Here is a 23716-nt window from a genome sequence, read left to right as displayed (position 1 = left end):
CTGCCTGCCCGGAGGGGCCGTGCCGGGCCCGGCTCCCACCCCGCCCCTTCTCCCGATCCCGCGGCGCTGCCCAGGGCGGGGTCGCGGCCGTTCCGGGCCGGGGCGGAGCGGGGCAGGCCCGGCCCCTCCGCGGCCGCGGCCATGGCGGGGCGGCTGCTGCTGCTGCGCGGCGCCGGGCGGGCTCTGGGGCCGGGCCGGGCGCTCCCCGCCGCCCCCGGGCCGTGCTCTCGGCGCGGCTGCGGGGAGCTGGCGGCGCTGCGGGCCATGGGCTTCAGCCAGGAGCAGGCCCGGCGGCTCCAGGCGCTGCAGCCCCGGCTCGGCCCCGAGCACCGGGAGGCGGCGGCGGCGCAGCTGCTGCTGCTCGGGCTGAGCGCCGAGGCCGCCCTGGCGCTGCTGGAGCGGAGCCCGGCGCTGCTGCGGCTGCCCACGGAGCGGCTCCGGGAGCGCGCCGAGGAGCTGCGGCGCCTGGGGCTGGACGGAGGTAGGGCAGGGAGCGGGGCCGCGGGGGGACAGCGGGGCTCTGCCGCTGAGCCGTGCCCGCTGAGCTGGTGCTGCCCGCAGGGCGGCTGCAGCGGGCCCTGAGCCGCTGTCCCCAGCTGTTCCACGTGCCCCGGAGGAGGCTGGAGGCGGCGGTGCGGCTGCTACGGGAGCGATGCCTTTTCACGGCGGAGCAGCTGCGGGAGGTGCTGGGGACCTGCCCCGCCGTCCTGCTGGAGGAGCCGCGCACCCTCCATCACCAGTTCCAGGTGAGGGGCGGGAGCCGCGTTCCTGCAGAGCCGGCTGCGGGAATAGGGCTGTGCCTGACACCCCCCGTTCCCCCCGCAGTACGCCTACTTCAGAATGGGGGTCCAGCAGAAGGAGATGGTGAAGGCTCGGCTCTTCCAAATGCCCTTTGCCGAGCTCCGGAATCGCCACATCTTCCTGGAGCGCCGGGGGCTCTACGAGACCCCACACAAAGGACAGACCCAAATTAGTAACCCAAAACTGAAGGACATCCTGCAGCTCCCGGAGAAAGACTTCCTGGCCAGCCTGGCCTACTCTACCCCAGAGGAGTTTGAGGTCTTCAAGAAGCTGCTGGCTCGAGAGGAGGAGGAGAAGGAGGAAGAGGAGGATATGGATGCACTGTACACAGAGGATGATGATGATGATGATGATTTGGACAGTGATGAAAGTAAAACAGCCCGGGAGTGAGGAGGTGAGGCTGTGAGGTGCCAGCCCTCCCCGCTGCTGCACTCACACTGGGGGCTTTGGGCTCTCACCCCACTCCAGCACAAGCTTGGGATGGGTGCAGGACCCCATGGGTGGGGTACCAATAAATCCCATCTGTCAAATACAACACTTATTCCTCCTCCTTGACCAACTACTTAGAAAAACCCAAAGCAAAACAGTTTCCATAAAGTGTTTTTATTAAAAAAAAAATCAAACAAAACCCCCTAATTTATTTCCAAGACTAGGTTAAAACCTTCTGGCTGCATTACATACTGAGCCAGCTGTGGGACAGGAGCTGTGGGCTGCTCTGCTGGCTGGCAGTGGGACCAGGCTGCCTGGTGCTGTAGGGACAACTCCTGTGGATACAGAACTGTCCCATGGCAGGGCCACCTCCACCTCCACAGCCCATGTCAGTGCTGATCTCGTGGCTGACAGAGCAGGGGTGCAAATACTTTCAGACCACAGCTCCAAACTCTCCTGTTTGGGTTTCCCCTTGCCCTGCTCTTCCTGCTGGGGAGGGCTGGCTGCTTCTCCTGCCCTGGGAAGGCAGGGCTGCTGTGCTTGCCAGGCAGCTGGAGCAGGACCAGGCAGCCTTGGAGGAAAACAAGGCCTGTCTGTCCTGTGGGAGCAGAGCTGGAGGTGGTGCAGGAGGGGAGCAGCACACTGGCCAGCTGCTCTTGGCTTCACACTGTCCCTGCCCCCAGGCTGAGCACTGTTACACTGCTCCAGGAGGAAGAGGGTGGTGGCAGGAGCATTGGAACTCCTGGGCCTGCCCTGCTCTGAGAGCATCTTCCAAGCTGCTGTTTGAGACACGTGGCTGAGCAACAGAGCCCTTCTTGGCAGGAGGGGAGGCCCTCCCCACCAGAACAATCCCACTCTGCTGGGGCCATGACACTCTATACCATAACTGTGATATATCTCTGGTATGTGTTAATTTATAATATACACCGTGTACGTTAATACACAAATCTATGTTTAACTAGTGTTGTCATACAAACTCACAAAAACTAGGAACGTTTCTAAGCTACACTTTTTCTTTCCTTGCCTGGCCTGCTGCAGTGCTGGGTGCTTGGTCCTCTCCTCCACGTAACCCTGCAGCACAGGTGCCACAGGGAAGTGCAGTGCAAGGGGATGGAGTGTGGGGCTGGCTTCCTCACCAAGCCTCTGCTGTGCCCTGCACTGGTGTGGAGGTCGCCACTGGCATGCCTCAGCTGACAGATTTCACCCTACAGATCACATTTTAAATTCTTTTTAGGTGCTCTGTTGGTTTCTGAGCTGCAAATTTGGTTAAAAGCAGGGCTTGTGTACAAAGCAAAGAAAAAAGGCAGGCAGTAGAAGCTGCCTCAGTTTCCCCTGCTAGAGCAGAGGGAACAGGAATGCTCCTCTACTGCCCGTGCTCGCCTCACCACTCGGAGCTGCTCACCATTTCTAACTCATCTACACAGGCTGCTCCTCAGAGCATGTTTCTGGGGGCCAGATTTCAGGTGATGGCTAAAGCTTTTTGGTCTGCATTAAACTGTTTTATTTGAGGGTTATAGGTAATTTATAACCTTGGATTATGAAAACAGATTGGTTCAGATGCTGTTGGCAAGGGGCTGGGCTGATCCCTGAGTGAAGCGGGGAGCCCGTGGCTTGTGCAGAGTGGCTGGGGGTGCTGAGCAGGGCTGGCCCCCTCAAGGGGGGTGCTCAGCTCCTCAGGGGCAGAGAGGGGGCCAGCAAAGGCAGTGCTGGGCCAGCAGGGGGAAAGGGAGCACTACTCAGTGTGCTGATCCAGCTGCGTGTCCCTAATGGGCTGGAGGAGAGGGAGAGGTTGACACCAGGCAGGACGGCTCCCCTGCTGTGTTCAACCCAGTGAGCAGATCTGATCTTCCTGGTGTTCAAAAAGCCCTTAGATGTGGAAAGACGAAGCTTCTACTGCTTTAAGCCCTGTGGAGGAGCAGGAGGAAAATGAGCTGGTGTGCAGAGTCTGGCAGATGCCCTGCCTCTCTCTTCCCACCCTGTGCACCACCTTGTGCTGAGAGAGGGGACCTGCTGCCTCCAGGACTCCAGCCTTTGCCTGGCACTTTTTATGCAGGAATCTCTTGCTCATATGGAGCTACAGAGCCAGGGGGAAGCAGAGCATTGACTCCTGCTTCTCTACCCCAGCCCCCAGGGAGCCCTCAGCCATAAGCCCTCACACCCCCTGGACATGGTGGCATGAGCCAGGGTTGTGCCCTGGCCTGCACCCATCTCCCTGACTCCCTGCACGAGAACTGCCCCTGCCTGCATCTGGGGAGGGCTGGAGCTGGTACTTACTTCTATGGCTTCTTCAGTGTGTGACTGTTGCTTGGCTTTCTGCAAGAGAAGGGAGGACAGCAGTGTCAGCCCCATGCCCCTTGGCCAATGCCCACAGGCAAACACACAGCACTGGCATCCATGCCTTGGTCATGTCTGCACCCCTCAGCAGTCCACCCTCAGCCTGGGGGTCCCCCTGCATGCTGGGGCACAGCAGCCAGCCAATCCCCCTGCCCAGGATCACAGGAAGGCTGGCACATCCAGTGGGCTGCTGTGGGCTGTACCTGCTGCTTGTCCTCTTGGAAGTGGTGCTCTCACAGCTCTCCTTGTAGCAGATATCCTGGTGTACCTTGTAGACTCTCCTGGACCTGCACACACAGTGGAGATGGGGGAACAAAAGGGGGAGATGTGTTTTCATGAGAGTGAAGGGGAAGTCTGGGTATTTCCCCTATTTCCTTCCAGGCTGCAGTAGCCAACCTTGGCAGGAATGGGACCAGATTTCCCCCAGATTTTTTCTGCTGTGCTGGAGGACTGATCCCAGCCAGGCCTTTGTGCCTCCATCACAGGGGGGCCAGGGACAGAGCAGAACCCCCCCTGCCCTGGCACTGCATCAGGGCTCCCCCAGCCCTCTGCTCACAGATAGAGAGGCAGCCAGGAGCTGGGTGGGATCTGCTGCTGTCTGGGGGTCACACACACCAAATCCAACCTTGCTGCCACGTGGGTGGGTAACACCAGGATGGGGCTGTCACTTCAGCCCCACCCTGCCCTGATGCACAGCTGGGGGAGGGCACAGGGGCACGCCAGGCTGCTCAGCCTGCTGGGGAGGGGGCAACTGCCAGCTGGGGTTGGAGACGGCCTTGAGCTCGCTGTCCCTTCCCCAGAGCCGAGCTGCAGGGAGACATCCCCAGCTCAGAGCACAAGGGGAAGGGGGCAGCATCACCTGCAGGCAGTACTCACAGATAGTGGCAGGTGCCTCCTTCCCACACTGGGAATGCCCTGGTTTCCGAGTACAGCCGTGTGCACGAGTGTGGCACCTTCTTGCAGGCTGCTTGGGGAATAGGAGAGGGGAGCTATCACTGAGCCCATCCCTGGCCCTGCCTGCCTGTGCCTTGGGGCAAGGGGCTGCTGAGGCCCCCCTGGCCTCAACACAGCTGACCCAGCAGCAGAAGCAGAGCCCCCAGCCTCACACTGCCTACACAACTCTCTGGGTAAGGCAGGGGCTTGGCAGAGAGCTCAGCCAGGAGCAGAGCCCAGCCCCTCTCTCGGCTGCCAGCACGACACAGATCTCTAGCAAAGCCTGGGCACTGTGGGAGCTGGCAGGGTGTGCTGGGTGACCTGCATGCTAGGGGACATGCTGTGTGAGGGACAGCCAGCAGCCTGGCCCTCGGGCATGGCGTGGCACTCACCCAGCTGGCAGAGCCGGCCCTTGAAGCCCGGGCGGCAGGCACAGTGGAAGGACTCCTCATCTCGGGTGCAGGTGCCTCCATTCCTGCAGGGATTCTTGGAGCAGTTCTGCCCCTCTCCTGCAAAACACGCTCGACCATCAGAGCCCAGGGCACAGCTCAGCCCTGCCAAGGCCCTGGCATTGCCAGGGTGCTCCCAGGAAGAGCAGGTGGGCAGGGGTTCCCTCCAAGGAGGGCAGGCTGGTGCTGAGCAGGTTGCCTGTGGGGCCAGGGCTGGTTCCTGCTGCTGTGGGTCTCCCCCTGGGACTTACTCTTGCTCTTTGCCTCACGCAGCTGCAGTGCCAGACTGTCCCAGCTGGACACCTCTGTGTTCTCCAGCTTCACTGGAGCCTCTGGCTCTGGACAATGAGAGGATTAAATGTCACCTTCCAGGCCAGAGCCAGACCCAAAGGCAGCCCCTCCAAGGGGATCCAGCCTGCCTGCAGCCTTGGGGCACTGCTGAGGCCTGAGGCAGTGCTTTAGCCCTCCCCAGCTGGCATCCCTAGAATTGGGATGACACTCTCACATCTCCTGGAAGGGGCTGGGACAGAGATTCTTTGGCAGAACCAGGATGTGCAGTGAGGCCAAGGGCTGTCCTCAGGTGTGCCAGGCCCCTTCCCCATCCCATGGTGTGGGGTTTGCTCTAGGGTCTCTTGGGTTGGCACTTGGGTTGGTTCCCAGTCTTCTGGGGATGGAAAATGGGGGCTAGGTCTGACTAGTGAGGGGTTTCTCACCCAGGACCCTCCTCAGGTGTGAGGCTGCTCTTGACAGTGGGGGCTGAGGCTGCTGGGCAGGCAGGGGCTGCACTGGAGGGCTATGGAGCCACTGCTCAGGCCCCTGCTGCTGCTGGCAGGAAAAAAGGGCAGGCACAGTCAGCACTGCCTCCCATCAGCAAGGGGCCTTCTCTGGGCTCTCCCAGCCGCTCACCCCTCTCCTCGGGCAGGGGTCTAACAAGCAGAGCAGATGTTTGCTGCCCAGGGCCAGGTGAGAGGGCTCCACCCTCCTCTACAGCTCCCCCAGCCCTCCTGCAGCCTGCCTGGCTGCCACCTCAGCTCTCAGGGAGCTGCAGGAGATGGTACTGGCTGACAGGAGCAGGACACAAAGGCACAGGAGCACTTACGTGTTTTCACAGTGATGGATCTTCCCAGTGCAGGGCCAAACCTGGCACTGATCCTCCCTCTGCCATCCACCAGCTCCGTGAACCTGGGACAGGAGAGCCATGAGGGTACAGGGCACTGCAGGCTCTGGGTGCTGGGGCTCATGGCAGCTGTATAAAGCATTCACTGGTGGCATCAGGCTCTGTGCAAGTCCCATGGGGGAACTGCTCTCAGGGTAAGGGGCCTGGCTGAGAACCCCAGTGGGTGGGCAAGAGGCTGCACCCCAGCTGGGCATGGAAGCTGGGAAAAGGGACTGGCTCAGCCTAGTGCTTGGGCCCAGAGGAAGAGCTGAGGCAGTGCCTACCTGGGGGCAGGCGAGGGCTCCTCAGCCGTGTCGTGATCTGCCAGCAGGCGGAGCTCCGGCAGGAAGGCTGGGGGCAGCCTGTTCCGCAGGACCCGGGGGTGCCCAGCTTGGCTCCACCGCCTCTCTGGAGCCCCATCCCTCTGCACTGCAGACCAAAGGATGAGGCTTAATAGAGGCAGTGTGAGCCAGCAACCGACCTCCCAGCCAGTCCCATCACCCCCAGGCTGCCAAATGGCGATGCAGGTGCCACAAACACTCTCCACACACGGGGGATGCAGGTGCCCATGACCAAGCTGGAGCTCTGTGTCTGCTCTTCGCTAACCCTACAGCCCCCACCTCCCATTCCAGTGGAGCTGTGTCCTGTCCCCACAGCCTGCTGCAGACACCCAGTGCTGGGGCAGCAGGGCTTGTCACAGTGCAGGGCTTGTCACCCTCTTGGCCAACTGCTTTCCACCCCCTACCCCCTTCCCTACCATGCCACTGCCCCCACAGCCCAGCAGAGCCCGGGAGCACTTACAGGTGCTGACGTGGAGGTGGATGGGCTCGCTGTGCAGCTGGCCCTGCTCCGTGCTCTGCACAGCTGTCAGGGACAGGTGGTAGCGCTGCCCTGGCAGCAGGTCCCGCACCGTGTAGGACACCAGCTTCCCGTTGGGCACGTAGCGGCTCTTGACGCTCTGAGCCGTGGTGACATTGATGATGTACCCCTCCATGGTGCCAGCAGGCGGCTGCTCCCACGCCATGGACACCGAGGTGGCGGTGACATGGGAGGCAGTGAGGTTTTGTGGAGGGAGAGGCCCTGCAGCAGGCAGGGGATGGGGAGGAAAGTGGTCAGAGCTGGGGTGCCTGGATGGTCACTGCCCTCCTTGCTCACATCACCTTATACCAGCGTGCCAGGGCCCAGCCTGCTTGGCACTGCCCAGGCCAGCCCCGAGCCTGCTCCAGCCAGGGGATGCACAGTGAGGGGATGCTCAACACTTGGTCCTTGCCAAGACAGACAGAGCCTCACTGCACCCTGGCACCCACCCTTGCCTTCTGACTGCCAGACAGCAAGGGATGAATCCATGCATGGGGCTGGGCTCATGCTGGTCTCAGAGACTGAACAACATTTGGCAGGGGAGGACATGCCAGAGTCTTTCCTGGCCTCCCCAGCCCTGCCTGCACACCTCCTGTTTGCTGTGCTGGCCAGACAGTCTGGCAGCTCCCACACCTCTCCCTCCCCACAGCTTTCCTGCCAAGCCAGGATGGCAAAGACAACCTCACTCACTTGTCCACACATGAAAAGGGGCTGTGGCCAGGCTCTCTGAGGGGTGGTCTTCCACTCCCAGGCCGCTCAGCGTTGTGACATGGATGATATATCTCTCTCCTGGCTGCAGGTCCCTGTGCAGGAAAAAGGGTGGGAAGGGGTAAGCAGGGCAAGCTGAGGGAGGCAGAGCCCTGGCACCCAGCAGCAGGCACTCACAGGAAGGTGTACTTGGCCACGCTGCTGTTCAGCTCCACGGTGCGGGCTGCCAGGTCCCCCGTGTGGCGGATGGAGACCCTGACCCTACTGACAGTGGAGTGCTGCAGGCGGTGCAGAGCCCACTGCACCGTGATGGCACTGGCAGTCACATTGCTGATCTCAAAGCCTTCCACCGGGCGCGGCCCTGGCCGGAGCAAGCACAGAGCACTGCGGTCACCGTGGGTCACCCCCTCCCTTCCCTGTGTGCCCCCAAGGGCGTCCTGCTGGCACCTCTGCATCACCTTCCCCAGTGGAACAGCTCAGTGCCACCTCTCCCACTGAACTCATGCTCTCCTCACAGTCTCCAGGCAGCTGGGAGGCACATCTGTCTGCCCACCCACAGGGCCTTGGGCTACTCAAAGCAGCACTGAGGTTGTCCCCTCTGCCCCAGCTCCAAAGGGGCTGCAGTGCCCAGGCCCGGCCCTAACCATAGGATCATCAAGGCTGGAAGAGACCTAGGATCATCCAGTTAAACCATCCTGCCAGCACTGTCACTATAACCCCTAAACCACATCACTCAGCACCAGATCCAGATGCCTCCCAAACACCTCCAGGGATGGTGACTCTACCACCTCCCTGGATATCTGATTCCAATGTTTGACCACCCAAAGAGTGAAACATTCTTTACTACTATCTAATGTGAATTTCCTGTCTTGGCTTTAGGCCATTAGTTCTTGTTCTCTCTCTGCATTCATGACAGAAGAAACCAGCCCCCACCACACTACAACCTCCTGTCAGGGAGTTTTGGAGAGTTATGAGGTCCCCCCGAGCCTCCTCCTCTCAAGGCTAAACAAACCCAGCTCTCTCAGCTGTTCCTCACAAGGTATGTTTCCTAGACCCCTGACAAGCCTTGTTGCCCTCTCTGGCCATGCTCCAGTGCCTCAATGTCCTTTTCAAAGAGAGGGGCCCAGAACTGAATGCACTGCAGCCTCAACAATGCCAAGTGCAGAGGGATGCCCAGTTCCCTGGTGCTGCTGGCCATGCTGCTGCTCTTGATACAGGTCAAGATGCCATTGGCCTTCTTAGCCATTTGGGCCCACTGTTGGCTCATGTTCAGCCAGCTGTCAACCAGCACCCCCAAGTGCTTTCTGCTGAAGAGCTCTTCACTCCTCCCCCAGCCTGGAGCTGAGGGGGCTGCTGTGACCCAAGTGCAGGACTCAACACTTGTCCTTATTGAACATCATGCTGTTGTCCTCAGCCCTTTGAGTGTGCCAAGGTCTCTCTGCAGAGCCCTCCTAGCCTCAAGCAGATCAACACTCCCATCCAACTTGGTGTTGGCTACAAATTTACTGAGGGGTACACAAAATCCCTAGGTCCAGACTATCAGCAAATATGTTAAACAGGACTGGCCCCAAACCAAGCCCTGGGGAACCCCACTAGTGACTGCTAAATCCATGGCACACTTCAAGTGGGTATCCTGATCTCAGCATCCAGCTGTGGCTTGAGGCCCCATGAGCTGCTGTGCCCAGCATTATGCTGCCATCTCCTCCCCTGGGCTTCACTTGGTCTCAGCCTGCTGTGAGAGATGGGGCTTTACCACCCCATTCTCCTCTCCTCAGAGGCCATCTGCTTTCCTAATCCCCTCCATCCTCTTTGCATTTGATTTCCACACCTGCCTGCCTTAGGAAGTGGGATCAAAACTCTGCCTGTCCATGGCCCAGAGGCATCACTGTGCCCCTTCCTGTCCCTGACAGCCCCTGCCCTTGCTGGCATGTTCCTACACCAAGCCCAGCAGTATGGCAGGATTGGTTCACAGGATTGCAGAAGCCCCACTGCCTGCCTTGCACAGGGGCTCCTCATGTTCTCCTGGGCACAGTGATAAGGAGCAGGACAGCCTGGCCCCAATGAACAGGGCTCAGGAGCAATCCCCACTTCAAGCTCCCTTACAGCCCCTGGACAGGGTGAGCCACAGGGCATCAGGCCTTTTACTCACAGCAAAGAAAACAGCGATTCTCTGTGTCAAGCACTTTCCAGAGGCCCCCAGCTGGATTTTAGGATCTGCACCAGCAAGCCTGCCAGGTTTGATACCATGCTGGAGCTGGTGGCAGGCTGGAGGTGGCAGCACAAACCCTGGCACCTGCAGGGGCCACGCACGCTCGTGACCGTGATTGTCACAGACATCTATTATGAAAAATCCTTTCCTTAGGATTTTTCCTCCTGAGAAGCTGAGAGGCCTCAGGGACAAAATGTAAACAATGATTATCTGCTGCTGTGGAATGCAACAGGTGGAGCTGTGATTGGTGTCATGCAGTTGTTTCTAATTAATGGCCAATCACAGTCAGCTGGCTCGGACAGAGAGTCCAAGCCACGAGCCTTTGTTATCATTCCTTCTTTTTCTATTCTTAGCCAGCCTTCTGATGAAATCCTTTCTTCTATTCTTTGAGTATAGTTTTAATATAAAATAGATCATAAAATAATAAATCAAGCCTTCTGAAACATGGAGTCAGATCCTTGTCTCTTCCCTCATCCTCGGACCCCTGTGAACAGGGTCACACGTGTTCCCCCTGGGGACGCTACTCACTAGTGCGCGTGGTGAGCATGACGGGCCTGCTGATATCATTCTTGTTGTTCACGTTGCGTTTGACTGAAAAGACAGAAATATTGTAGGCTCTGCCGGAGGTTAGTGCCCGCAATTGGTGGGCAGAACGACTTCGGTCCACAAAATCTGTCCTGCGGTAAGAGCCGTCGAGGGATACGTACGTCACGGCGTAGCCGTCAATGAGTTGCCTGGCAGCTGCGTCCTCAGGTGGGTGCCAAGAAATCAACACACCAGTGTCCTCCACCCTTTCCACCTTTAATGAGGTTGGTGGCAGCAATTCTTCAGGGTGTGTGCAAAAGCAAAGGGGAGAGGTAATGCCATGAATCTTTAGAGAACAGACCCTGTCAGCAAGCGGCAGAACAGCGGCGATAAGAGGACGAGGTCCTCGCTCGTCTCGCTTGGCACACCTGGCAGGGGCTCTCTGGGTGTAAGCCAGCCCTGGCTCAGTGGGCACAGGAGGAGCCAGGGTGCCAGGAGCATTCCCTGGTATCACTGGTGGCCAAGCACTTGTGGTCACTGCGGGATGGGGTGAGGGGTTCGGGGGAGGCCAGTGCCAAGAGGCTCAGACGCCTCCGCCTCCCCTCCTGAGGGCATCCGAGGGATTGCCATTGCTGCAGGGGAAATCTGTCCCCCGTGTCCCGGTGCCAAGCTCGGCACCGGTGGCAGCGACTCAGCATGCCAGCACCCACCCATGGCACTGGTGGGGCACAGGCTGCCCCCCCCACCCAGGGCGAGCCCCCAGCCCTGCCCAACTCAAGGAGTGCTGCTGGTCCCAGATGGTGCTGAGCCCCTCGTGGGTGGGTGGTGGGCACTGCCAGGCTGGTGTCAAGCCTCACATCATGTCCTGGTGCTGCTGCTGAGGGCCTTTACCTTTTTCGCAGTTCTTGCCTGTGTAGCTGACTTTGCAGGTGCAGCTGTGGGTGCCATTGCTGGGCAGGCAGTAGCCTCTGCTCCCACAGGGGCTGGAGAAGCATGGGTCACTGGCTGTGGGAGAGGTGCCAGGTTTGGCAGTGTCAGCAGTGCCCCTGACGCCGGGGCCACCCTGTGCTGCCCTCCTGCCTCACCTGTCTCACAGTGGTAGCCGAAGAAACCCTCTGGGCACACACAGAGGTAGGAGCCCCCGTAGCTCTCACACTCCCCTCCATTTTGGCAAGGGTCTGACTCACAGGCATCCACTTCTGGAGGGGGAAGAAGGCCAACAGTGAGCATGCCAGTAGCCACCTCCCAGCCTCTATGAACGAGCAACAGACCCCCGAGGGGGCAGCAGGGCAGATGCATTGCCCAGAGTTTGGCACAGCTGGGCTGGACACTGAAACCCTCACTGTACACCATGGTCCCCACACCCCCAGGAAGGGGTGGACACCTTGGAAAGGGAGTCCATCACTGGTGGACACTTCATTCCTTGTTCCTTCCCCCTCAGAGCAGTTTCAGCTCTGCCCCCAAAACTACAGGCAAGGAGGTGCAACAATGAGCAACAAGGTGTTGGCTTGGGCTCAAGGTGTCCAAGACAGCAACCAGCCACCCAGCATGGTGCCAGCCCTGGCAGTGTCCTGGTGCCACAGTCCAGCCTCCCACTGACCCCAAGGAAGGGAGAGCCCCTACCTGTCTCACACTGGGTGCCCAGGAAGCCCTCAGGACAGGAGCAAGCAAAGGACCCGGGGAGGTCTTGGCAGGTCCCACTGTTCTTGCAGGGCTCCGACTGGCACTCGTCAACATCTGGGGTCCGATGGGAAGAAAGGCACCAGCTCAGCACAGAGATGGCTGGTGCTAGGGACAGGGGCTTGGAGAGCAGCACTTCTCCCACTGGGCATGGACCCTTGCCATGTCATTTGCTTTCCCAAGCCCAGTGGCCAGGAACATCCCTGCTCCTGGATGTCCATTGCCTCAGCCCTGCTCCTGAAGAATACGGCATGGAGACATTCCTTCAGGGACACCTGGGGACAACTGGCGGTGTGGGGCTGTGCCAAGAGCATCCATCCCATAGGGTGCCTGTGTCATGTCCCCTCACCTAGCTTCCAACAGCCCACCTTCTCCTACCACTGTCCTCTGCCAGATCCCAGGGAGCTGGACTGGAGCCACCTGCCAGAATCCCACCACCTCCCACATTGCTCATTGTCCCCAAATAGGAGCTGTGTCTCCCTGGTGGAAAACCCTACAGTTGGCTGGGAGCCCTGGGAAAGTAGCCTTTGCCTCAGGCTGATCCAAGCACACACAGCTCCTGGTAACCTAGCTCCTTTGCAATCCACTGGGGCTTTCCCAAGGGTGGAGGGTGAGGGAGGGATTGTGACAGTCCTGGAGCATGGTCTCTTACCCAGCTCGCAGTGGTGGCCGGTGTAACCTGGCTCACACAAGCACAGGAAGGCAGAGACACGATCCTTGCACTGGCCACCGTTCTGGCACGGCTGAGACTGGCACTCGTCGATCTCTAAAGAAATTTGAGCAAAGGAGAGACATGAGCCCAGGACAGGGATCCCAGGGGAAAGGCAGCAGACAACTGGAGTACAGATCCTGGGGTCACCAAACCATGGTGCTGACCTCAGGCCACTGGGATGGTGTCCCAGGGCTTGCCCACTCCCCAGCGCTCCTCACCATCACACTCGGGGGGGTCGCTCCAGACACCTGGCACACGGCACACACGGGGATGGTTGTGCTGGCTCAGGATGTAGCCCAGCTCACACTGGTACTCAGCCAGTGAGCCCACCTTGGTGGAGTTGAAAGAAGCCTGGGCATGCTTCACCTCACTGGGGATGCCACAGTCAACCTCTGTGGAGAGACAGGGGATGAATGGGGCCCACAGAGGCACCCCAGGTTCCCAGCCAGCTGGGGAAGTGTGAGACCCTTACCAAACTGGCAGTGCTTCCCTACATAGCCCAGGGAGCAGGTGCAAGCATAGCCCCCTCTGAGGTCCTCGCAGGTAGCCCCATTCTCACAGGGGCTAAGAAAGCAAGGGGAGGGCACTGGAAGAAGAGCAGAGCAAGGAATGAAACCAGAGCCAGCCCCCTTCCCCTTCCAGCAGGGCACAAGGAAGAGTTGCAAGGAAGGGGGCTCCAAGCAAGCAGCGAGCTCCTGACAGTCACGCCCACCATGCCCCCAGGCAGTGGCACACCCTCCTCAAACCTACCAATCTCGCAGTGCCGGCCGGTGTAGCCTGGGGGACAGTCACACTTGTACTTGCCGATGTAGTGGAAACAGGTGCCTCCGTTCTGGCAGGGCCCCGAGGCACAGGGGTCCGGCTTACCTGGAGGCACAAGGCGGGCGTGAGCTGGTGGGCGGGGCAGCTGCCACCTCTCCTCCCATGCGGGGCCGGGGGGCTGTACCGATCTCGCAGTGCTTGCCGGTGAAGCGGTAGGGGCAGGAGCAGTGGTACTCGCCGTCCGCCTCCCTGCAGGTGCCGCCGTTGCGGCAGGGCCCCGTGCTGCAGAGCCGAGGCTTGGCTGCAGAGAGAGCCCAGAGCGGGGTCACCCAGAGCTGCTGCCCCACACCAGCACCCACCAGCCCTCGCTGAGGGAAGCCTGACTGCATCCTGGGTCCTGCAACACCACAAAAACTACACCCGTGCAGATGTGTGCTGGGGCCTTGGGGGCCAACAGGTGCACGATGCTGGGAGACAGCTGGCTGCTCCCAAGGGCAGAAGTTGTGGCATGTAAATAAAAAACATCAACACTGATGGTGTTGTACAGGAAACAACTGGATCTGCTGCTGCAACTGTTGGGTGTCATAAAGGGAGTCATTCAATCCCTCCCTCTATCCTGCAGGATGGGATGGGAAAACCTGCACCAACTTCCAGCTCTGCAAGCAACTGTTCATCTCCCAAGAAGGTCCAAGCCCTTCTCCCAACCTGTGCCAGGTGCTGGGGCCACAGGGGGCACTGTGGAGGTACCTTTCTCGCAGTGCATGCCAAGGAAGCCTTGAGGACATTCGCAGCTGTACGAGTCATCGTGAACCTTGCAGGACCCCCCATTCAGGCAGGGCTCTGAGTCGCAGGGGGATGGCATCGCTGCAGAGCCAAACACAGGGATCACTGAGGACATGTGGCCAGGGGTACAAGGGCAGCTTCCCTTGAGGTGAGGTGAGGGTATCCCTGCTCACCCCCACCCCAGGGCTGTTCCCACATCCCTGTGGAGTCTTACTGTGGTTGGTGCCATAGTTGGTGTGGCAGACACAGAGGTAGCTCCCGCCATACTCCATGCAGTACCCACCGTCCGGGCACTGCGTGTTCATGTTGCACGGTGTCGTCGTGACTTCTGCAAACACACGGCCAGTGCCAGCCTCTTTCAGTTAGTGGCAGGAGGACACCCACATGGAAACAGGAGTCTCCTAACTTTGCAGGGTCCAATGAGGCAGGACAGACCCTCTGGCACAGACAGTGCAAATGGCAATGCCCAGCCTGGATGCTTAGTGAGCTTCAGCAAGGGAGTGCACAAAGGTCACGACTTCCTCCCCACCCATGGGATCTGAGCTGAGGCAGAGGCTGGGAAAGGCACAGCTCCAAGGGAAGGAGCTGATGGAAGTGGAAGCACTGCCATCTCACCAGGTGACAATATTTCCAGGCTCAAATTCAGTGTGTGTCCCTGGCACTGTGCTAGGCCCAGGCATGGGCAGTGCCTCCTTGCTGACCCACAGGCTGCCTGACTCAAGCATCCTGGAGGGAATGAACACAGCAGGCAAGAAGCGTTCACCTACCAAATTCACAGAGGAGACCAAAAAACCCAGGAAGGCACTGGCAGACGGTGACGTTCCCCTCCAGACAACTGCCCCCATTACGACACTCACAGCCCTCAGAGAGCTCTGCAAGACAGGAAACAGAAGCTTCCTAGGACCTCTCCTGCTTGTGGGCTAGGACAGATGCCACTCACAGGGGAAGCTCAGGTGGGCAGCAGCCCTGAGGCCCTCAGACACACAGGCACAGCCTCCTCCAGGAGGACAGACCTACTCAATCCCAGAGCCCTGAACAGGCTCTATGGGGCTGTTACTTCTCCCTCTCATGAGCACAAAGGCTCCCCTTGACATGCTGCACCCCACTAGCAAGTCCCCTGGGCTGTACTCACGGTCTCGGCAGTCCTGTCCAGTGTAGCCCTCCTGGCACTCACAGACATAGCCCCTCTCAGTCTCCACACAGCTGCCTGCGTTCTGGCACGGCTGGGAGAGGCAGGCGCCGGGCACGCGGGGCCCACCTGTGGGCAATGGGGAGCCTGAGCTGGAGAGCTCCAGTTCGGGGCTGGAATATCCTCTGTCCTGGTCATCATGCTGGAGGATCCAGCACAGTCAAGCAGCCCTGCAGGAAGGTGTTCCCTCCTGGCAGCACCACGGCCGCTCTGCACACGCCAACCACCAGTGCCTATGACTGACACAGCCCCTTTGCAGCCATTTGCCCATTCCTGCCCAGTGCCCCTGACTGCAGTTCCCATGCCAGGCTGGTCGAGGCACAGCCTCACGCACCGTACTGGCAGTTGTTGCCGTAGTAACCCGGGGAGCAGGTGCAGATATAGCGGCCAGGGCGGATGTAGTTGCACGTCTGCCGGTTCTGGCAACTCCGGTCCTCGCAGGAAGATGAATCTGGTAAGGGGAAAGCAAGGAAGTGAGCAAGAGGAGAGCCTGGGATTGGGAGAGGGCCATGATGGCCAGCAGAACACGTGGGACACAGTCCCTGCCATGGGTCATCCTGGGGCACAGGCACCTGTCTCGCAGCGCTGTCCCACAAAGGGCTCCAGGCACACACAGGTGTAGTTATCGACCAGGTCCATGCAGTGCCCGCCGTTCAGGCATGGGCTGGACTCACATTCATTCACCTCTGCAAGGGGAGGCCAGGAAAGGTCATCAGGTCATGTGTGGGCACAGCCAGCTCACCTGGTGCCTCCTTCCCAGCCTGGATGATGCTCAGGAGGGTGAAGGTGATGGACAGAAAAAACAGGGGCCATTGGCAGTTCCAAACATTCCCCTCCCAAAACTACATCCAGGAATGAAGCTGACTGGGAAGGGAGCTTGCCAAGGTATGAAACATCACCATCTCCATCCCATTCCTGTTTCTGTAACCCACCTGTTTGGCAGTCCTCCCCTGTGTACCCTGCTTGGCACACGCATTCTGCTGTCCTGTTCACCACCTGGCAACTCCCACCATTCTGGCACACCCTGTTCTCACATGGTGATTCTGCTGCAGAAGAACATCAAAAAAGAGGGACAGGGGTGTCAGCCTAGGTGCAGAATTAGCACATAGCACCCTCTACATGTGGTGATACCAGGCCTAGGCAGAGCACAGACTGGAGCCACCCATGCACCTTCTGTCAGGAGACAGTGGCCATGTCCCCAGTCATGACTGTCCCCAAAACCCGTCCTTAGGCAGCTCAGCTCTTTCATCCCACCACACCTCCTGGAAGTCAGTGTGCTCTGCTGGGCATTTCTCCCTCCCTCCCTTCCTCCCCCACAAGTCAACTCCCTTCTCGCCTTTTCCACTGGCGCGGCAGCTTGCTGGGAGCCAAATGCTTTGGCGGCACTTCCACTGGCAGGCAGAGGCCAGCAGTGGGGGAAACCTGTAACCACAGCCCCTGCCAGGCACTGGGAGGGTCTCCCCTGGCTTTGAAGAGCTTGGGACCAGAGCATCACCTGCAAAAGCAGGGCCTGCAAGGCTTGTTTGAGCACTGGCTGCCAGCTTTTCTGGCTAAGGGAGTGGTGGTGGAAGAGTGCTGGCAGCAGTGCAGAGCAAAGCCCTCAGAAGAGTCAGCAGAAGGAAAGGCTCATGGCCAGAGAAAAGTTTCTTTTGCCTGAAGCAAGCTGAAATCCAAATTGGCTGTCACAAACTGCTAGAGCCCAGCAGCTACTGCAGGAGCCCTGGTCTGAAGAGCCCTCCCAAGAGCAGAAGTGCCCCCCAAGCCTGGGGTCTCTGCTTTCCAAGTGCCACACTGCTCACCAGTCTCACAGTTGTTGCCTCTGAAGCCGGGTGGGCACCTGCAGGTGAACCTGCCAGCACCGTTGAGGCAGGTGGCTCCGTTCTGACATGGGTGGGAGAGGCACTCATCCACATCTGAAACAGAGCCCCGGGTGGGGACAGGAGCTCAGGGTGGGGACAGACAGACTGTCAGCACGCAGCAGTGACACTGAGAGCGAGACCTGCTCCCTGCAGCAAAGTGCTCACCAACATGGCACCTCTTCCCAGTAAAACCGGCCAGGCAGGAGCAGGTGTAGGAGGGGTTCCCTGTGATGCAGTCCTCGATACACTTCCCCCCATTCAGGCAGGGCCGCAGTGTCAGGCACACAGAGGCTGTGGGAACAGGCAGTGACCCCTGTCACCCCACCCTGGCAGGGCTCACCTGCCACCTTCCAGCCACACCAGTGCCAGGGTCTCTCCCTGCACCCGCCCAGCTCCCTCGGGTGCTTGGGGAGCCCGTGGGGCTGCCTGCCTGATGGTGGGGCAGGGGCTGCTCCTTGCGGGCTCCCCTGGGACAGGGGGCAGTTTCACTCCTCCTGTGCAAGGGGGAGAGGCTGCACAGGACTGCAGCCTGGCTGGGGGGAGGTCTGCTCCACTGGCTGAGGGGACATGAACATGCCCTCACTTATCATTCAGGGCAGAGGGAAAGGGGACGGGGAGAGCCCATGTACAGAAAATCCACCGATAACGCAAGACACACAGAGCACGAGTGGGAAAACATAGCTGGGGGAAGTGGGGATGAGGAACCGGAGACCAACAGCTCTGTGGGGGACATGCCAGGACCCCCAGAGTGGGGAGCATGGACCAGGCCCTGGCAGCCTAACCCCACATGGCAGGCTGGCATTCAGCAGCCCTCCATTTGGCTCAGCCCAATGTACGAGGACTGATGGACATATGCACCCCCCCCCAAGGGTGCTGGTGCCTCATGCCCTGCCTGGCAGTGGGCTGGCAGGGGCCCAGCTGTGCACATCACCTCCTCCCCAGCCTCCATCAGCACTCCCCACAGGCTTCTTTAAACTAAGAACTCTTCCTCCCCTTCCCGTTTGCTCTCCCAGCCGTTCCCAGCCCCAGGGCAACCACAGGTACCATCCCCAACCACAGCTGGTGCTGAAAACAGTCCCCACATAGCTGCCTCCCCTCCCTCCCCAAAGCCCTTCCAGACATCTCTTCCACCCCGCGGAGGTGGGGGTTGAGGCAGGGAAAGATGGGGCTGGAGAACAGTGTGGGGTTGGGTTGGGAGTTAAGTAAACCTAACTGCTGTCCTCTTACTTGTATTGCTGCAGCCCCCCACTTGCACCTGGGCATCATCGATTCTGAACACCCAGCGCCCGGGGATACCCACATTTGTCGTCATCTCCACGTCAGCGATGTCATCGGTGCGGGATCCGGGGATGTTGAAGTAGCGCTTTCCATCACCAGCGTTAAAACCTGCCTGGAAGGACAAAGGCACAGAGTAAAGAGACATCACTAATGCATGGGAAAAGGCAGCTGGAGCACCTCTTGTCATGTGGCACCACTGGTGGCACCACTCAGACCAACTTTCCCTCTCCACATGCCACAGGCCAGCGCTCAGTCCTGTTCACATGACAGGACTACAGGGCAAAGTGGATGCTTGGCCTGCTCAGTCCCTTCCTGGGAATTCAAATCCCATTTGCTTCCTCTCCACCTGCAGCATCCTGCCTGCTGCAGGCTGGCAAGCAGGGAGCCAAGCACGGATCAACTGTCGGTAAATTCACACATCCAAGTGGGCACTGGGGTTTTTGCGGGTGTGGGTGTTGGCTTTTTTCCCCTTTAACACAACAACACACACAGGGATGAAATAAAACTACAAGCAAAAGCTGTGCTAGCCATGGCAGCTGCTCTTAAAGGCTGAGGTTAGGAAGGAAAAGGGACTGTGAAGCAGCAGCCAAGGCAAAGATCTGTGGTTTCAGGATAACAAAGCCCCCTGTATGGTCTCAGCTTTGGGAGCCAGAGCACACACAGATATTTAAGAACTCTGAAGAAGAAAAAAAAAAAAAAACAAGCAGGGGGAGATTTTCCACCTCCAAGAAACCCAAACAGGAGCCACGAGCTCTCAAGGTGGATGTGCTACCCAGGCACCCCAGGGGCTACATTTGCCACTTACCTGTGCTGCGATGCCACCGAGCCCAGCAAAGTCCCCCCCACTGCTGGCGTGCATACCCGTGGTCCAGGTGATGGACTCATAGTTAAAGATGGTGAAGGAAAGCTTGCCATCCGTGATGAGCACAATCTGGAAAGTGTTTACCTGCAGCAGGGAGGGGAGGAAAGCAGTGAGGGACGATGAACCAGTCCTAAAATAAAGTGACAGAAACTACATTCAGCAAAGGGATGTTTCCTTCAACCCCAGTCCTCCTCTATGAGCAAGGGCATTAGAGTTTAATTATTTTTAATCCTAACTTGTTGTGATCCTGAGCTAGAACAGCTCGCTTCTCATCCCAGAGGAATGGGGAAAATGTGGTAAAATATGGACATTGAACATCTGGAAGGCAAAAGGTGCCTCACTTTTGCCCAAGAAGGCTGATGATGTAAAGCCTCCAGATGGCACAAAGAGGAGGGTTTGGTATTGCTAGCCCACTACTGCTCTGTCACAGCAAGGTATGGTGACAGAGCCATCATGGTCAACGTGGCCAACATCCTGGGCAGCTGAGCTCTGCTAACAGCTCCGTGCCAAGTGGCAGGTCTGGCACCACACTGAAGGCACACAGGTGGGGTGGCTGCATTGCCTCAGCTACTCACTGGTGAAAATGAGTTGCCCCCGAAGAAGGTGACTCGGTACCAGGTTGCAATGAAGACCCACTGTGCAGAAAACTCTGGGAACTCAGGGAAATACTGGGCAATGTCCCTGCTGGCTCTGTCCAAGATGGGCTGCTCAGTGCTCTCTCGGTAATATATTTCACCTGCCCGCCGATTATCCACATCTGCCCAAAAAGCAGCAACCACACGCCGGTCCTTGGAGATGGGGAAGGCCACTGGTGTGAACTGGGAGACCTCCTTCAGGAACGAGATGATCCCATTGTTGTTTACCTGCAGAGAGCAAGGGAAAGAAACGGGTGGCCACAGCTGACTCCTGCTGCCAGCAGGAATCCATGTTTCAGAGGTGCTTTCCATTTCATCTTTCTCTCCCCCTTCCCTTTCCACAAACATTGGAGCGCTTCCCCTTCCTGTCCTTAGAAGCAGAGACGTGCCTGAGCACCCACAACAGCCCCAGCCCCCCGGCCCAGCCTCCTGCTCGCTGGAGCGCGGCTGCGGGCCACTGCCCGAACAAACCCAGCCCTGTTCTCCGGGCCAGGGGAGGGGAACAGCTGCAAAAACTGCAGGAGCCCTGCGCATAAAACAAACAGTGCCCGGTGCGTGGGGCCAGCTCACGGCACCGCTCTTGGCAGGGGAGAGCCCTGAGCTCGCTCCGCAGCCCCACGGCTCCCAGGCAGCCCAGGGGGCTGGACCCTGCTGGCAGAGGGGCTGTGGGCACTGGCCCAGGGTGGGAGGAGCCCTGCTCCATCCTCCCTCCCACCCACCGGCGTGCACAGCACTCCGGGTGAGCCAAGGGGCTCCTGGTCCCCAGGTGAGCAAGCGCCACCGCCCCGTGCGAAGCTGCTCTCGTTAAAGTGGGGGATGCCAGACCCCCAGGGTGACATATTTCAAGCTGTTCCTCAGTACTTACTAATTGGGGCAATTAGGGTTCTGGGATGCCTGGCAGAGGCAGCCTGAGCCCAGGGAAGGAAACTGGAACTAGTGGATGTTGCTGCCTGGAGTGCTACCTCCCAACTTGGGGATGCAGTGGGAATGAGGAAGGTGAAGAAAGCCCCTGCCTGCCTGAACAGGGATCAAAGGGAAATGCTCTCACCCAGAGCTCCCAAATCCCCTGGAGGTGACCCTGCCAGCACTCTGCCACAGCGCCACGACTGGCAGTCCAGTCAGCTCCAAGCCACTGTGTTCCCAGCCCACAAGTGACCGTGGGACAGGCAGGAACACACAGGCTCCAGCCAAGCTCTCCAGGCAGGATGGAAAAGGGGGCCTGGTACAGGCAAGAGGCTCTCAACTGGAGAGAGCAGCTCTGGCATGCAGGCAGGCAGTGGTGTCACACTCGTGTGCCAAAAAGGAGCTGGGAGCCAGCATCCCCAGGAGCCATGTGGAAGCCAGAATGCTTTCACCCCAGCTGCCAGCACACCGAGGCACGGGGGGCTGAGCTGGGATGGCCTTGTGCAGTCCCTGGGGGAGGTCCCCAGTCCCTGAGGAGGGTTCATAGCCCCTCCATTTGAACACAGGGCAGTCCTTACTGTGACTAAGGGAAAGAGGATTCTGTTTTCCCAAAGCCTCCGTAACCCCACTGTGTCCGCAGAGGAACATTCTTCCCTTGATTAAAGCAAGATGGGAGAGAACCAGAGCCAAGAAGGGCTTTTTTTGTTGTTGCTGGTTTTTGTGAAGGAGGAGGGGGGTGGTTGGAGGCAGCCCTTGAGAACAGAGGTTTCCAGGTGAACTCAGCCCTGTGCCAGTCCCCCTGGACAGCAGCTCCCTGGAGAGGAGGGCCCCTGCCACATGGACTTCTGAGCTGGGGGCAGGCAAGCTGGCCCTGCAGAGCCCTGGGGTTTTAGCTCAGGGAAAGGGGATGCACTGTCCTTTGATCCCTGCAGCCCCTCCAAGACCTAGAGCTACCCTATGGATCCTCTATGGGACAACCATCATGTCACCTGGTTTCTCCCAGCCCCTTCTATCCTCCCACAGTGGCTCAAGCCCCAAGCCTGGATCATTCCCACCCGATGGCAGGGCTGGTGCTTTGATCAGGGGAAAAACACAACCACGTAGGACCAAGGAGCCCCTGAGCTGAGCCAAGGCAGTGGAGTGGTACATGAGCCCAGCTCTGGGATGGCCTTAAGGCAATGCTCAGCCCTCTCCTCTGCCACCTGGGTCTGGCCATCATTAAGCCCAGAATAAACTGGGGAGATGTGATCAGGACGCTGAAGGATTCACTGTACCAGGTGGAAATAGGCATGGGGAGCCCAAATCTCACTTCTGGATGCAAGACAGCACCACCCAAAAGACTCCATGGACAACCAGGCCCTTGGGCTTGCCCCTCTGGCCACAGCCACAGGGGGACACGATGGGCCAGGCATGATTCAAGTTCTTTGGCCACAGTCCCCCCCCCCGGTGGCTTAGGGGTTGCAAGGGAGTGTGTCACCAACAGTCCCAGCAGCCCAGTGGGTGCAGGGAAAGGCAAGGGAATCAGATGTGCCGAGTGGGCAGCCCAAAGTGCAGCTGTCTTTATTCTACATCACACCCAGAGCCCCAGCAACAGCCCTTGGCTGCAGCAAGGGCCACCAGCCAGGGGCTGCAGCACACCAGCCCTGGGCTCTTGCCCACCAGATGTACCCAGCTCCCTGCTGCCAGGATCCCCCAGCATGTCACCAAGCCAGTCCCACACGGTGTGGGCACGCAGGGAATGCAGGCTCCAGGCAGGGCTCAGTCCAGGCTCCCCACCGTGGGTGAGCATTCCCAAGGCGCTGGGGCCAGGATCCTGCCTGGGGACCCCCACACTGACCCAGGGGTCCTGCCTGCTCCCCAAAGCCAGGGCCCCCGCACCATCCTCGGCACACCGCTGCTCCTCTGATGCTCCCAGTGAAGGGGGCACCACCTGATGGCCCCCAAGGAAACTCGGATTCATCCAAGCAGGACAGGAAAGAGGGAAGAAGAGGAAAGGAAGAGGAAGAATGAAATAGAGAAGAGGGAATAAGAGGGAGGGAAAAAGAAGGAATAGGAAGAAATAAGTGGCAGTTACTCACATAGAGGCCGGTGTGCCCCGCACCGAAGAAGGGGAAGGGGATGGAGAGGGGCCGGAGCTCGGAGCCACCATCGTCCTGCTTCCGCGTGGCGGCGTCGCCCTGGGCCGGCCCGAAGGGGTAGAAGTCCCCGAGCGGCACCTCCGCAGCGGCCCACAGGCACCAGCCCAGTGCCACCAGCACGGCCCAGCCTGCCAGGACCTGCATGGCCGCCGGCACCTCCGCTCGCCTCTCACGGGGGCACCAGCCACGGAAGCATGGCGGGGGCGGGGCAGGGCGGGGCGGGGCGGGGCAGGACGCCCGCGGAGGGGCACGGGGAGGGCGGGGGCTGCTGCGGCTGCTGTTGCTGCCCGGAGCCGGGCGCTGGGAGCCGGGAGCGGGGAGCCCGGAGCGATGCCCTCAGCGCCGCTCGGAGCAGAGGCCCCTCAGCCCCACAGCGCTCCGAGCGCCCTCACCCTGCCGGCCGCGCCCCCGCGCCTCATTTGCATAGTCGGGGTGTGGCCGGCCAATGGGAGCGCGGGGGGCGGGGGGCGGGGCTCGGGGGCGGGGCCGTGGGGGGCTCCCCGAGGAGCGCGA

The 23716-nt window shown here is 59.6% G+C and overlaps 2 protein-coding genes across 9 annotated transcripts; one reads left to right on the top strand and one right to left on the bottom strand.

The window, feature by feature from the left end:
• The first annotated feature begins 106 nt into the window (after positions 1-106).
• Positions 107-1338, top strand: MTERF4 (mitochondrial transcription termination factor 4). The gene is made up of 3 exons (XM_054638910.2): positions 107-481; positions 562-746; positions 826-1338. Exons 1-3 carry the CDS (start codon positions 142-144, stop codon positions 1189-1191), a joined length of 891 nt encoding a protein of 296 aa, XP_054494885.2. The 5' UTR covers positions 107-141; the 3' UTR covers positions 1192-1338.
• SNED1 (sushi, nidogen and EGF like domains 1) lies at positions 1156-23608 on the bottom strand. Of its 8 annotated transcripts, none has more exons than XM_054638902.2 (33): positions 23144-23608; positions 20103-20390; positions 19471-19611; positions 18615-18777; positions 17553-17678; positions 17328-17441; positions 16461-16574; positions 16101-16214; positions 15863-15979; positions 15472-15597; positions 15107-15211; positions 14554-14667; positions 14304-14420; positions 13741-13857; positions 13545-13661; positions 13267-13380; positions 13013-13186; positions 12735-12848; positions 12026-12139; positions 11488-11601; positions 11294-11407; positions 10406-10702; positions 7846-8029; positions 7651-7763; positions 6904-7182; positions 6387-6531; positions 6046-6128; positions 5198-5284; positions 4890-5006; positions 4441-4528; positions 3768-3851; positions 3505-3543; positions 1156-3135 (listed from the first exon to the last, which is right to left on the bottom strand). In XM_054638902.2, the coding sequence occupies exons 1-32, from the start codon at positions 23345-23347 to the stop codon at positions 3507-3509; spliced, it is 4335 nt and encodes a 1444-aa protein (XP_054494877.2). In that variant the 5' UTR covers positions 23348-23608; the 3' UTR covers positions 1156-3135; positions 3505-3506. The 8 variants fall into 8 exon arrangements, with proteins under 8 accessions (XP_054494877.2, XP_077039819.1, XP_077039816.1 ...); XM_077183704.1 differs by having other exon boundaries at positions 10406-10468; XM_077183701.1 differs by having other exon boundaries at positions 16461-16571.
• Positions 23609-23716: the final 108 nt, after the last annotated feature.

This window comes from Agelaius phoeniceus, chromosome 10 (genome assembly GCF_051311805.1).
Source record: "Agelaius phoeniceus isolate bAgePho1 chromosome 10, bAgePho1.hap1, whole genome shotgun sequence".
Classification (NCBI taxonomy): Eukaryota; Metazoa; Chordata; class Aves; order Passeriformes; family Icteridae; genus Agelaius; species Agelaius phoeniceus.
The sequence above is the reverse complement of the archived record's forward strand: the minus strand, read 5'-3'. Positions and strand labels throughout refer to the sequence as shown.

Bases quoted from the DNA above. Each gene is read 5' to 3' on its own strand.
- MTERF4 (XM_054638910.2), top strand. From the start codon at position 142: ATGGCGGGGCGGCTGCTGCTGCTGCGCGGCGCCGGGCGGGCTCTGGGG. The intron at 482-561 runs GTAGGGCAGGGA...TGCTGCCCGCAG, and splicing joins GCGCCTGGGGCTGGACGGAG to GGCGGCTGCAGCGGGCCCTG. The intron at 747-825 runs GTGAGGGGCGGG...TTCCCCCCGCAG, and splicing joins CCCTCCATCACCAGTTCCAG to TACGCCTACTTCAGAATGGG.
- SNED1 (XM_054638902.2), bottom strand. From the start codon at position 23,347: ATGCAGGTCCTGGCAGGCTGGGCCGTGCTGGTGGCACTGGGCTGGTGC. The intron at 13,187-13,266 runs GTAAGGGTCTCA...GTCTCTCCACAG, and splicing joins AGGGAAGCACTGCCAGTTTG to AGGTTGACTGTGGCATCCCC. The intron at 5,007-5,197 runs GTAAGTCCCAGG...CGTGTTTTGCAG, and splicing joins GCGTGAGGCAAAGAGCAAGA to GAGAGGGGCAGAACTGCTCC.